General features: G+C 47.9%; 1 protein-coding gene across 1 annotated transcript; it reads right to left on the bottom strand.

Annotated features, from left to right (window-relative positions):
• Positions 1-529: 529 nt before the first annotated feature.
• Positions 530-11770, bottom strand: LOC306927900 (endothelial cell-selective adhesion molecule-like; the record flags this gene model as incomplete). Its single annotated transcript, XM_079507784.1, has 6 exons — positions 11623-11770; positions 9873-10080; positions 7855-8010; positions 6048-6170; positions 2392-2521; positions 530-1085 (listed from the first exon to the last, which is right to left on the bottom strand). Exons 1-6 carry the CDS (start codon positions 11737-11739, stop codon positions 530-532), a joined length of 1290 nt encoding a protein of 429 aa, XP_079363910.1. The 5' UTR covers positions 11740-11770.
• Positions 11771-13810: the final 2040 nt, after the last annotated feature.

The following is a 13810-nucleotide window of genomic DNA, read 5'->3' as shown; positions in this document are numbered from 1 at the left end:
AGATGAAAGTGGTTATGGCAACATTTCAGTCAAATTACATTAAATTGATTGAAACAATGCCTTAATAAAAGTGTTGTGTGTCATGGTCCTCTCCTATGCATCTGTTGACAAGGGAGAGTTGAAGTTGACAAGGGAGAGAAAATATATCTAATAAAAAACAAAAAAGCTAGAAAAACAACAACAATAGAAATACATTGGTATAATAGAAAATTAAGATACAACACAAATGTATGAAAGTGAAAGTATACATACTTTGTGTACAGTGCATGTTGAATATAAAATAATAATTATACTTAAAGACTTGGCTTCAGCAGGACCAGGTCAAACCAGGTTCAGTGTTTGAAGGTCTTTACCTGCATGTTTTCACTGTATCAAGCTTCATGGCGCCCAGAGCAAGTGCCAATAACTAAAATTCCATTCCATTTTTTTATCTAATCTCTAGCAAAAAGCACTCCGTCCCTTTCCAGTAGTGTTAAAAGATACACGGTCATTTTCCAAGTGTTTTTCCGACCAGCTGGTTTGGCATTCATTAGACTAGAGATCCAGCCTGGTTCTGCGCGGGCACCATGATGGGCACGCCGCCCATGCGGGAGATGTTGGCGGCCGTGACCACGCCGGTGGGCAGCGGCGGGGGCGGCCCGGTGGCAGCGACCTGGGACTGGTGGTAATGTGGCTGGCTGTAGGTCTGTGGTACAACCTGGGCCTGGGGCAGCGGGGTGAAGCGCTCTGTTCTGGGCGTGGGGCTGCCGTTGGCGCTGGTTTCGGAGGAGGTGGGTGGCTGCCCGCGGGGCAAGGTGGCGCTGTTGCTGTTGTAGCCGTAGTGGGTCGGGGTGGAGGCCCCACCGTGCTGCTGCTGGCGGGAGGGTCGGTAGCCTCCGGCCGTGCTGCCCGTGGCGGTGATGATGGAGGCGGTGTCGGACGGAGGGCGCTGCGGGTACTGCTGCAGGTGGTGGTGGTGGAGGTGGGACGGCTCTCTGCCGTGAGGGTTGGAGGTGATGGAGGACAGCGTGCCGTTTTTGGAGATGTTGTCCGAGCCCATGCCGCTCTTGGCCCACGAGACACGCTTGGGGGCTTGAGCATCCTCCCTGAGAGGTACAGTAGAGGGAGGGATTAGTGATACACGCTTGGGGGCTTGAGCATCCTCCCTGAGAGGTACAGGGGGTGGAGGGATGTTTAGGTTAACTCATATTTGTTTATTTATTTTTTATGATTTGTACTTTATTAATTTTCTTTTGTATATGAAACATTGACATAGACATAGACAAAACACAACAAAAAAATGCAAAACTAAACTAAACTAAACTAAACTAAACTAAACTAAACTAAACTAAACTAAACTAAACTAAACTAAACTAAACTAAACAATATAACAGAGATGTACAGAAATATCCCGCAGTCCACCCAGCCCCAATTCCAGACATATTCCTTCAGTGTATTTTTCTAAAGTTACAGCCCGTTCAGAGCTCACTCAGAGCCAGAAACTAATCAGGTAAAAGCCCCATTTTAAGTCATAGTCGTGTTATTTTGGTTTGTTTTTCAGTTTTTCTCCCAATTTGGTCATTAGACCAATCCCCAGCTGACCACTATACAGTTGGTGTGTGTGTGTGTGTGTGTGTGTGTGTGTGTGTGTGTGTGTGTGTGTGTGTGTGTGTGTGTGTGTGTGTGTGTGGGGATAAGCATGTGTCTACACCGTCTCCTCTACATCAGTGGTTCCCAAACTCTTTCATGTCAAGGACCCCCAAATTGACACTAATTAGCCTGCGGACCCCCATTTGAAAAGATATGCCAGGGACCCCCATAAGATAAGATTTTTACGGCTCTAGCAGTGATTCTCAATCCATTTAATTTCACAGACCCCCCAGTTTGACATGCACATTAGTCTACGGACCCCCATTTAATGGCATTTCTATCTCTGGGACCCCCCAATTTATATTGTAAAATCAATGTTAATTTAACTCTGAGAGTGTACAAATGGAACCGTTAGGGTCCATTTGGTTCCATTTGTACACTCTCAGAGTTACAGACCCATAAGGGTCCACTTTGGGAACCACTGCTCTACGCCTGACAGTCAGGGGTTTCGCCAGGAGGACGTAACTCTATCCCTCCAAATATGGCCAATTCTGTTGGGGGCGCCAATCGAACACAATCTATGTAAAGCGCCTTGGATAAAGGCGCTATATAAATGCACCATTTACCATTTTTATAATTTAATTGAATTTAATTACAAATTAGCACTTTTGGGCAAGTGACATTATTGTATTACAGCATATCAATTCTTTACTCTTTACTTTAAATCTTAAATCTTAAATCTCTTTTGGAAACATGCACGTGCACGCATGCACGCACGCACACACGCACACGCACACACAGCCTGTACCAATCCAAACTCACTTGATTTCGTTGGCCATGTCATCCTCAATGTCTCTCCTCCTCTTCACCAGAAAGATGAGGAAGAGCAGCAGGATGATGAAGCCCACCACCGAGCCCACCGTGGCTCCAGCGATCACCCCCGCGTTAGTGGCTGCCATGAGGACCAGAACACAGCAGCGTTAGGACCAGAACACAGCAGCGTTAGTGGCTGCCATGAGGACCAGAACACAGCAGCGTTAGGACCAGAACACAGCAGCGTTAGTGGCTGCCATGAGGACCAGAACACAGCAGCGTTAGGACCAGAACACAGCAGCGTTAGTGGCTGCCATGAGGACCAGAACACAGCAGCGTTAGTGGCTGCCATGAGGACCAGAACACAGCAGCGTTAGGACCAGAACACAGCAGCGTTAGTGGCTGCCATGAGGACCAGAACACAGCAGCGTTAGGACCAGAACACAGCAGCGTTAGGACCAGAACACAGCAGCGTTAGGACCAGAACACAGCAGCGTTAGTGGCTGCCATGAGGACCAGAACACAGCAGCGTTAGTGGCTGCCATGAGGACCAGAACACAGCAGCGTTAGGACCAGAACACAGCAGCGTTAGTGGCTGCCATGAGGACCAGAACACAGCAGCGTTAGGACCAGAACACAGCAGCGTTAGGACCAGAACACAGCAGCGTTAGGACCAGAACACAGCAGCGTTAGTGGCTGCCATGAGGACCAGAACACAGCAGCGTTAGGACCAGAACACAGCAGCGTTAGGACCAGAACACAGCAGCGTTAGGACCAGAACACAGCAGCGTTAGTGGCTGCCATGAGGACCAGAACACAGCAGCGTTAGGACCAGAACACAGCAGCGTTAGTGGCTGCCATGAGGACCAGAACACAGCAGCGTTAGGACCAGAACACAGCAGCGTTAGTGGCTGCCATGAGGACCAGAACACAGCAGCGTTAGGACCAGAACACAGCAGCGTTAGTGGCTGCCATGAGGACCAGAACACAGCAGCGTTAGGACCAGAACACAGCAGCGTTAGGACCAGAACACAGCAGCGTTAGGACCAGAACACAGCAGCGTTAGTGGCTGCCATGAGGACCAGAACACAGCAGCGTTAGTGGCTGCCATGAGGACCAGAACACAGCAGCGTTAGTGGCTGCCATGAGGACCAGAACACAGCAGCGTTAGTGGCTGCCATGAGGACCAGAACACAGCAGCGTTAGTGGCTGCCATGAGGACCAGAACACAGCAGCGTTAGTGGCTGCCATGAGGACCAGAACACAGCAGCGTTAGTGGCTGCCATGAGGACCAGAACACAGCAGCGTTAGTGGCTGCCATGAGGACCAGAACACAGCAGCGTTAGTGGCTGCCATGAGGACCAGAACACAGCAGCGTTAGTGGCTGCCATGAGGACCAGAACACAGCAGCGTTAGTGGCTGCCATGAGGACCAGAACACAGCAGCGTTAGTGGCTGCCATGAGGACCAGAACACAGCAGCGTTAGTGGCTGCCATGAGGACCAGAACACAGCAGCGTTAGTGGCTGCCATGAGGACCAGAACACAGCAGCGTTAGTGGCTGCCATGAGGACCAGAACACAGCAGCGTTAGTGGCTGCCATGAGGACCAGAACACAGCAGCGTTAGTGGCTGCCATGAGGACCAGAACACAGCAGCGTTAGTGGCTGCCATGAGGACCAGAACACAGCAGCGTTAGTGGCTGCCATGAGGACCAGAACACAGCAGCGTTAGTGGCTGCCATGAGGACCAGAACACAGCAGCACACAGTCACATTTGGCCTGTTCATTGACATCATGGGTCCATTTGTACACTAATTAAGCCATTAGTGAGTTAAATTAAGCCTAAATTAGTATATGTAATTGGTCGCCGACCCCCATCTGAAAATAAGTTGTTCCAGGGACCCCCCCAGAAGCAAAGATTTGAGTTAAAAACATTTACTCTGAAAGACTATATATTATTGTTTATCTTAAAAATCAACATTTAAAAAAAATAAGAATTTGCTATGGCATGCTATAAAACCAAAAAGCATGCAACTAAATAGACACACAATGTTCTTTTGCACTTGACCATGAGGAGTGTCTTTCTAAAGACTGCCATGACTACAAAATGTGTGTGATATTCAGGACAGTTGTGTCATGGTCAGTACAGCTGTGTCATGGTCAGTACAGCTGTGTCATGGTCAGGACAGCTGTGTCATGGTCAGGACAGCTGTGTCATGGTCAGTAGTCAGGACAGCTGTGTCATGGTCAGTAGTCAGGACAGCTGTGTCATGGTCAGGACAGCTGTGTCATGGTCAGTACAGCTGTGTCATGGTCAGTACAGCTGTGTCATGGTCAGTAGTCAGGACAGCTGTGTCATGGTCAGGACAGCTGTGTCATGGTCAGTACAGCTGTGTCATGGTCAGGACAGCTGTGTCATGGTCAGGAGGACAGCTGTGTCATGGTCAGGAGGACAGCTGTGTCATGGTCAGTACAGCTGTGTCATGGTCAGTACAGCTGTGTCATGGTCAGTACAGCTGTGTCATGGTCAGTACAGCTGTGTCATGGTCAGTACAGCTGTGTCATGGTCAGTACAGCTGTGTCATGGTCAGTACAGCTGTGTCATGGTCAGTACAGCTGTGTCATGGTCAGGAGGACAGCTGTGTCATGGTCAGGACAGCTGTGTCATGGTCAGTACAGCTGTGTCATGGTCAGTACAGCTGTGTCATGGTCAGGAGGACAGCTGTGTCATGGTCAGGACAGCTGTGTCATGGTCAGTACAGCTGTGTCATGGTCAGTACAGCTGTGTCATGGTCAGTACAGCTGTGTCATGGTCAGTACAGCTGTGTCATGGTCAGTACAGCTGTGTCATGGTCAGGACAGCTGTGTCATGGTCAGTACAGCTGTGTCATGGTCAGTACAGCTGTGTCATGGTCAGTACAGCTGTGTCATGGTCAGGACAGCTGTGTCATGGTCAGGACAGCTGTGTCATGGTCAGGACAGCTGTGTCATGGTCAGGACAGCTGTGTCATGGTCAGTACAGCTGTGTCATGGTCAGTACAGCTGTGTCATGGTCAGTACAGCTGTGTCATGGTCAGTACAGCTGTGTCATGGTCAGGACAGCTGTGTCATGGTCAGTACAGCTGTGTCATGGTCAGTACAGCTGTGTCATGGTCAGTACAGCTGTGTCATGGTCAGTACAGCTGTGTCATGGTCAGGAGGACAGCTGTGTCATGGTCAGGACAGCTGTGTCATGGTCAGTACAGCTGTGTCATGGTCAGTACAGCTGTGTCATGGTCAGGAGGACAGCTGTGTCATGGTCAGGACAGCTGTGTCATGGTCAATACAGCTGTGTCATGGTCAGTACAGCTGTGTCATGGTCAGTACAGCTGTGTCATGGTCAGTACAACTGTGTCATGGTCAGGACAGCTGTGTCATGGTCAGTACAGCTGTGTCATGGTCAGTACAGCTGTGTCATGGTCAGGACAGCTGTGTCATGGTCATTACAGCTGTGTCATGGTCAGGAGGACAGCTGTGTCATGGTCAGTACAGCTGTGTCATGGTCAGTACAGCTGTGTCATGGTCAGTACAGCTGTGTCATGGTCAGGAGGACAGCTGTGTCATGGTCAGGACAGCTGTGTCATGGTCAGTACATATTATGTCATATTCAGTGTCTTGGTCACATACATGTAACGATCTCCAGGTTGATGTAGCAGCTCTCAGCGCCAGCCGTGTTGCTGGCTGTGCACACGTACTTCCCAGACATGTTGCTGCTCAGGTTGCTCAGCTTCAGCGTGCCTATCTTCTCATCTAACAACACACAGACGCACGCACGCACACACACACACAGCAGACGCACACACACACACACACACACACACACACACACACACACACACACACACACACACACACACACACACACACACACACACACACACACACACACACACACACACACACACACACACACACACACACACACACACACACACACACACACACACACACAGTTAAGGGCTATGGATTATGACTATTTGTTAAGCACTTGCTTGTTCTCAAAGCACCACCTACAGTAATACAAGGAGACACACGAGGGCGCCATTGTGCATTATATTTGTAGGAGTTTTCTAAGGTTATTACATTTTTGTGGGAAACCACAATTTGGAATGAGTGTTCATTCTGCAAATTAATCATTAGTACCAGGCAAGGCGCAATAACTACACAAAGAAGAATGATAAGAACGTGTTCAAGACTTTCAACTGCACCAAATGGGTTATTGTTATATCATTTATATTGCACTAATTGTATTATGAGGTAACTGTTTATCAACCAATATAATGAAGGCTGATTTGAACTTTTGTCAGTGTCTCCAAAAAAATGTAGTTACTTTGGCTTTGTAGAGAAGGGTCTAATGTTATAATGGTAAATTAAATTCATATTTGATTAAGTCTAGGAGAGCACCAATAACTAATTCAATTATGTAATTTCTCCCCACTATGCCGTTAATATCATTAAATATAATTGCCAGGATACTGTGTAAAAGGATTAGAGGAATTAGATCAGAATGGAAATGCAAAGATCAGGAAACATTTGATCCAAATTCACAAACTTAACTGTATCCACCAGTAATACGCTATAAATAATAACAAACAAAGAAAGGCAAGGGATGAGTGCATTCTGGAGCAACTGCAGTAACACATACACCATAAAAACACTTACAGTAAGCCAAGTATGAAGAGCTATAATAATGTTTTAAAAAGAAATTATCCCACGATTTTTCCAAGCCATTTTTCACCCAGTGTCAATTATCTAATGTAATCCTTCCTCTGCCAACCTGGGGGGGGGGGGGGGGGGGGGGCAGCAGACTGACCTCATGCTTCCTTCTATGCATGAGGAGTCCAAGCTGCTTCTTTTCGCCTGACAGGGGGTCAGTTTTCCACGGCCGGACGTAGCACGTGGAAGGAACAAGTTATTCAAACAGTTCCTTTCCCCTCCATCAGGCGCCCCGGCTGGCCAGGGAGAGGTAGCTATGAACCATTCCATGCAGGACTGGACTGGCCACAGGTCCTACCGGGCATATTCCTGGTGGGCCGCGACCGTAGGGGGCCGCCATGATTTTTTTTTTTTTACAGGCAGGCAGGCCAATAGGCGGCAGGCCACCAGGAAAGGTCCGGGCGTGCTGCCATTCTGCCAGTCCCATCATGATAATTTCAATGTACCTGTATCAGTGAGTGACAAATAAACCCTCTACAAAGGGTTGTGTAGTTGTCTGTTGGTTTGTATCATTTATGTTGTTCTGTAAAAGTGGTGGTATTAGGGCTTGTTTGTTTGTGTGTGTGCCTCGACGGAGTGGGCGGTAGAGTTTCTGCTATCTGCGCGCTGGTTGTGGTGGGCCGGTCTGGGTCAAATTCACGCGAAAATGACCGGGCCGAATTTTTGTCCCAGTCCAGCCCTGATTCCATGGCACTGTGCCTGGCTGGGTCCTACTCACTGAGCATGGGGGAGAAGAACACCTCCGAGGTCGGGCTGGTTTTCCTCCATTTGTAGATAGGAATGGGCTTTCCTGAAGTGGATTTACAGCTTAGTGTCACGTTCCCCTTCAGCACTGGCTTCCCTGACACGGAGCATTTGGGGACGGCGGGCGGCACTGAGAGAGAGAGGAGAGGATTAGAATGAAGATGTTTAATTCAGTTTTCCTTTTCATCTTTCACTAGAGGAAAAAAAAAGGTTCAAGCATAAGTTTAAGGTTTTGAATGCAAAAAAAAACAAAACAAAAAACGAAACAAAAACAAACGTTTTTGGGGCTTTTTGCCTTGAGAGAGAAATGGAGGGGGGGGGGGGGGGGCACGCAGCAAAGGTCGTCGGGATCGGGATTCGAACCCGAGACACACTGCCATGATGCATGATGGATTACCCAGCCTAGGTACCCGGACCGCTAGGCCAGGCCGGGCCAAAGGACACCTTTTCGTGAATTTGTTGCGCGCGTGCTCGTTCCGTGCACACGCCCGCGACTCACCAGACCTGGATTCGGTTTAGCTTTTTTTTTTTTTCGCTTGCGTTGTCGCGCCCCTCTTGAGCAGACCTGTAGCAGACCTGTAGCAGACCCGTCGTTGATCCAGACCTGTAGCAGACCCGTCGTTGATCCAGACCTGTAGCAGACCCGTCGTTGATCCAGACCTGTAGCAGACCCGTCGTTGATCCAGACCTGTAGCACAGGGGTTCTCAACGTTTTTGGCCGGGGACCCCCGAAAATGCTTTGGCAACGTCTCGGGACCCCCGCCCCGCCCCCTCCCGACCCCCAATATAAATTGACTGCTACAATAACCTTAAACCATTTTGGGCGGGAACCCCTTTTGGTGTTTTAAGCAGTTATAATTTAGCTATTGAAAAATAGCAGATCTACAAGCTCTACGAGCTTGTAGGTCTGCTATTTTTGAAAAATCGTGAAAATAAAATTTAAAAATAAATCTTTTTTTTTTTTTTTTTATATAATTTGGGGACCCCCTAAAATAATTTGGCGACCCCCCGAGGGGTTGCGACCCACGGGTTGAGAACCCCTGCTGTAGCAGACCCGTCGTTGATCCAGACAACAACGTGTGCGTTCCTCGCTCCCCGTTTCAAGGCCCTTAAAGCAGCTGCAGGAGTATACAGCAGATGCATGTCTGTCAGTGCAGTGACATTCTGTGATTTTTTTGCCATAATCCTATTAAAAAATCTATAATCTTCGGTAATAAAGGTCAGGAGGTAACAGGGAGTGTGCACGGCCAAAAAGGTTTGGGGACCGCTGATCTACAGGGTGTTATGGAGGCGTCACCTACCCTTTACGTTGAGGATGAGCTCAGACATCTACAGGGTGTTATGGAGGTGTCACCTACCCTTTACGTTGAGGATGAGCTCAGACATCTACAGGGTGTTATGGAGGCGTCACCTACCCTTTACGTTGAGGGTGAGCTCAGACATCTACAGGGTGTTATGGAGGTGTCACCTACCCTTCACGTTGAGGGTTAGCTCAGACATCTACAGGGTGTTATGGAGGTGTCACCTACCCTTTACGTTGAGGGTGAGCTCAGACTTCTACAGGGTGTTATGGAGGCGTCACCTACCCTTTACGTTGAGGGTGAGCTCAGACATCTACAGGGTGTTATGGAGGTGTCACCTACCCTTTACGTTGAGGGTGAGCTCAGACATCTACAGGGTGTTATGGAGGTGTCACCTACCCTTTACGTTGAGGGTGAGCTCAGACATCTACAGGGTGTTATGGAGGTGTCACCTACCCTTTACGTTGAGGGTGAGATCAGACATCTACAGGGTGTTATGGAGGCTCCACCGCTCCACCTACCCTTTACGTTGAGGGTGAGCTCAGACTTCTACAGGGTGTTATGGAGGCGTACCTACCCTTTACGTTGAGGGTGAGCTCAGACTTCTACAGGGTGTTATGGAGGTGTCACCTACCCTTTACGTTGAGGGTGAGCTCAGACTTCTACAGGGTGTTATGGAGGTGTCACCTACCCTTCACGTTGAGGATGAGCTCAGACATGAGGCTCTTCCCCTGGGGAACGATGACCTGACAGAGGTAGCGTCCCGAGTCCGCCTCCTTGGTGTTGTTGATGTACAGCGACAGGTTGGTGGAGGGCATCTCCGCCGCCGCCGTGAAGCCCACCCGCCCCTCGAACAGAGGGCTGTCCACGCTGCTGGACTCCTTCGTGTACGAGATGATCTAGAGCAGAAAGAATGAGAATGAAGCACCATTTATACTGCTGTGAGGGTAGTAGCTGAGTACTAGTGCTCGTTTTCAGCAACGCCCTGCACATAGAAACACACAGACAGAGTGACACATTAAAACCTGTTCAGCAACGCCCTGCACATAGAAACACACAGACAGAGTGACACATTAAAACACCCTGCACATAGAAACACACAGACAGACACACACATTAAAACCTGCACATAGAAACACACAGACAGACACACACATTAAAACCTGCACATAGAAACACACAGACAGAATGACACATTAAAACCTGGGAGCTGACCAGTACAACCACAGTCTTATACTATTGGCCACTAAGCAGCTCCACTGGAGCAGTTGGGGGTTCAGTGCCTTGCTCAAGGGCACTTCAGCCATGTTGGGTGAGTGATGACCAATCACTTCCCGACCCAGATTTTCCTGCCCGCCCAGGCAACTTTTCAGCAACAAGGGCGCTCCTCTAACCCTTAGGCCCTAACTAATTCTGGTAAAAAATTAAGCACGAGTGTATCGGATCAGATGGAGGGAAATAGCAGATCAAAGGAATCTTCTGTTTATTCCCGGTGACACACTGATGTAAGTGAGGTGGCACTGAAGCCGCATGGAAGCGTTGTCCATATAATCGCATGTTATGTTGATTTGTGTAGTGTTTGATTTACAGCAGTACATGGCAGTAAAAATTATATATCTTGCAAGAGTTGGCTGGATGGTCAATGCTCCAAGAACAGACCAGGTATGTACAAATTTGTACACTCTCAGAGTTAAATAAACATTGATTTTACAATATAAATTGGGGGTCCCAGAGATAGAAATGCCATTAAATGGGGGTCCGTAGCCTAGTCAAAGGCCTATAGCCTATGTCAAACTGGTCCTTGAAATTAACCCATTTTGGGTGGGAACCCCTTTTGGTGTTAGCATTATGTTATTCTTTAGCTATTGAAAAATAGCAGATCTACAAGCTCATAGCGCGCCACCGAGTGGCGCGCTACGAGATTGTAGGTCTGCTATTTTTGAAAAATCGAAGAACTACTGACATAGAAACATAGCTTTTTCAGAAAACCGTCAGGATGTAGAAGACACCCAGTGACCACAACCAGAGGAAACAGTCATGTTTAAAACCATTTAGACTAGTCCCTTGTGCGTCATTTACAAATGCATTGAGGTCATGCAAACATTATTATGAGGCATGGAAACCCTAAATAGCCACTTCCAAACTCGCCGTGCTGTGATGTTAATTAATGGCTTTTAATGAATTAATTTCCAGCTGAGTAGATGTGTCCATGCAATGTCTCTATTAATTAAGGGCCCGGGCTGCCCTGTGACACATCTGTTTTCTGGAAAAGTAGTTGACCACCGCTGCAGTACAGTATGCAATACTGTTGCGAGTAGCCACCAGGTCCCTTATCTTTATTCATTGCACGCACGCACGCACGCACGCACGCACGCACGCACGCACGCACGCACGCACGCACGCACGCACGCCACACACAGCTCCCTGTTCCCGTTTCTCACCAGCTGAGTGTCGTTTCCCACGAAGGTCCAGAGGAGGGTATTGGCGTTCTTATCGGTGCCAGGCGCGGGGGAGTACCAGGCTTTCAGCACCACCATCTGACCCTGGATCACCTCCATGTTCTTGTTGGGCGTCTGGAGCTGAGCCCACACATCTGGAGAGAGAGAGAGAGAGAGACAGAGAGAGAGAGAGAGAGAGAGAGAGAGAGAGAGATTTGATGGAGGGATGGGTGATAGGAGGAGAACATAAGAACAGTGTCAGTCACATTAGTCTTCGCCAATTATTATTATTATTATTACTGTGAAATCCAGAGTGTTCATTTTGACCTGAGATCAGATTCTATAAATGTTCTTCTACATCCTGACAGTTTTCTGAAAAAGCTATGTTTCTATGTCAGTCGTTCTCCGATTTTTCAAAAATAGCAGACCTACAAGCTCGTAGCGCGCCACTCGGTGGCGCGCTATGAGCTTGTAGATCCGCTATTTTTCAATAGCTAAAGCATAACATGAATGGGTTAACTCTGGGGATGTTCTCAGAGTTGACAAATGGATAAACAACAACCATGGTTCTGCGTGGATTCTCAGAAAACAACGATTATCATTTATACCAGTCTCTACTACATAGACTTCTATTGGTTTGTCCCCATTTGTCCCTTCAAAAGGGGACAACCAGAAGTTTACGGAATGCATTGGAGTCTATGGGCTCGCGTGAGTACATGAACCACATGACCGGGCTGTTTTCTGCCCCCTCAATGTCGTAACTCTGTCTTGTACTCTATGGCTCTGGGCGGGTCTGGTTAAGAGGGCTACAGGTCTGGGAAGGAAACAACTAAAACTACAATACTGACGATGTCACAACTAAGGACAGAGGAAGGTGTAATATTTCTACTTAGCCAGAGCGGGGCAGCAGAGAGCCAGATTTGTCACTGACAGCGCCGGACACACATTCACAATCATTCCTCAATCCACTTCACTTCACATCTAAAACCCCATTGGGGGCAAAGATAAACAAAGGGTATCTCAACTTTAAAGTGATTGATTTTTACACTCGTCAAAATGAGTGACTATCAATGGATATGAGGCGTGTGTGACAATGTGATGAACATTGTGGACCCTATTGGAAACAAGTGTAATGCTTAATTGGGTCGTCCACTCAGTTAACAGCCTTTGTATTGAGTTTGTGCTTGAAATGTACTGTAATTCTGCAAACTGTTAATACATTTTTCAATCAATCAATCAATCTGTGTAAGCAGACCTAAGGATAGTGTGTGACAATGTGAAGTCAATCTGTGTAAGCAGACCTAAGGATAGTGTGTGACAATGTGATGTCAATCTGTGTAAGCAGACCTAAGGATAGTGTGTGACAATGTGATGTCAATCTGTGTAAGCAGACCTAAGGATAGTGTGTCAACTGTTAATGCTCCTTATTCAACCGGCAACCGCTACCTATAGAACTCATGTGTGTCCTATAATTAGAGGTTGTGACTCTTGCGAGAAGAAAGTGTGTGCGCGTGCGTGCGTGCGTGCGTGCGTGCGTGCGTGCGTGCGTGCCTGCCTGCGTGTGTGCGTGCGTGCGACGTGCGTGCGTGCCTGCCTGCGTGCGTGCGTGCGTGCCCAGTGCCCACGCACGTGAGTCATTAGAAGAGCACATCTGTCTTACTGAGCCCTTCCTTATCCCTCCATGTTAATACCTAAGTAGTGAAGGAGAAGCAGAAAGGGGGAGGGGCAGGGTGACACACAGCAGGGTAAAACTTGTTTTTCTTCTCCTCTCTCCTCCATCATCATCCTCCTCATCCTCATCATCATCCTCCTCATCCTCATCATCATCATCATCATCCTCATCATCATCATCCTCTCCTATCTCTGTCTCTCCTTATGTTGTCCTCACAATGTCCATTTCTCATATTCTAAAGCAGTTGTTTTCAACCATTTTCATATCAATCAAGGCCCATTATTTATTTGGGAATTTGAGCCACGGAACCACCATTTGATGAGATTTAGACCCAAAACTAAAGAATATTTTGTTGTCGCTGAATACGTTTTTGACCAGTATCCATGCGGTATTATAGGAGAGACTCTTGAGAGTGCAAAATGAAACCAAATGGACGCGTAAGGGTCCATTTGGTTTCATTTTACACTCTCAAGATCTATAAGTCCATTTGGTTACCATTTTGCTGCATGGGGACCACCT

The sequence above is a fragment of the Electrona antarctica genome (genome assembly GCF_951216825.1).
Source record: "Electrona antarctica genome assembly, chromosome: 8".
Lineage (NCBI taxonomy): Eukaryota > Metazoa > Chordata > Actinopteri > Myctophiformes > Myctophidae > Electrona > Electrona antarctica.
The sequence above is the reverse complement of the archived record's forward strand: the minus strand, read 5'-3'. Positions and strand labels throughout refer to the sequence as shown.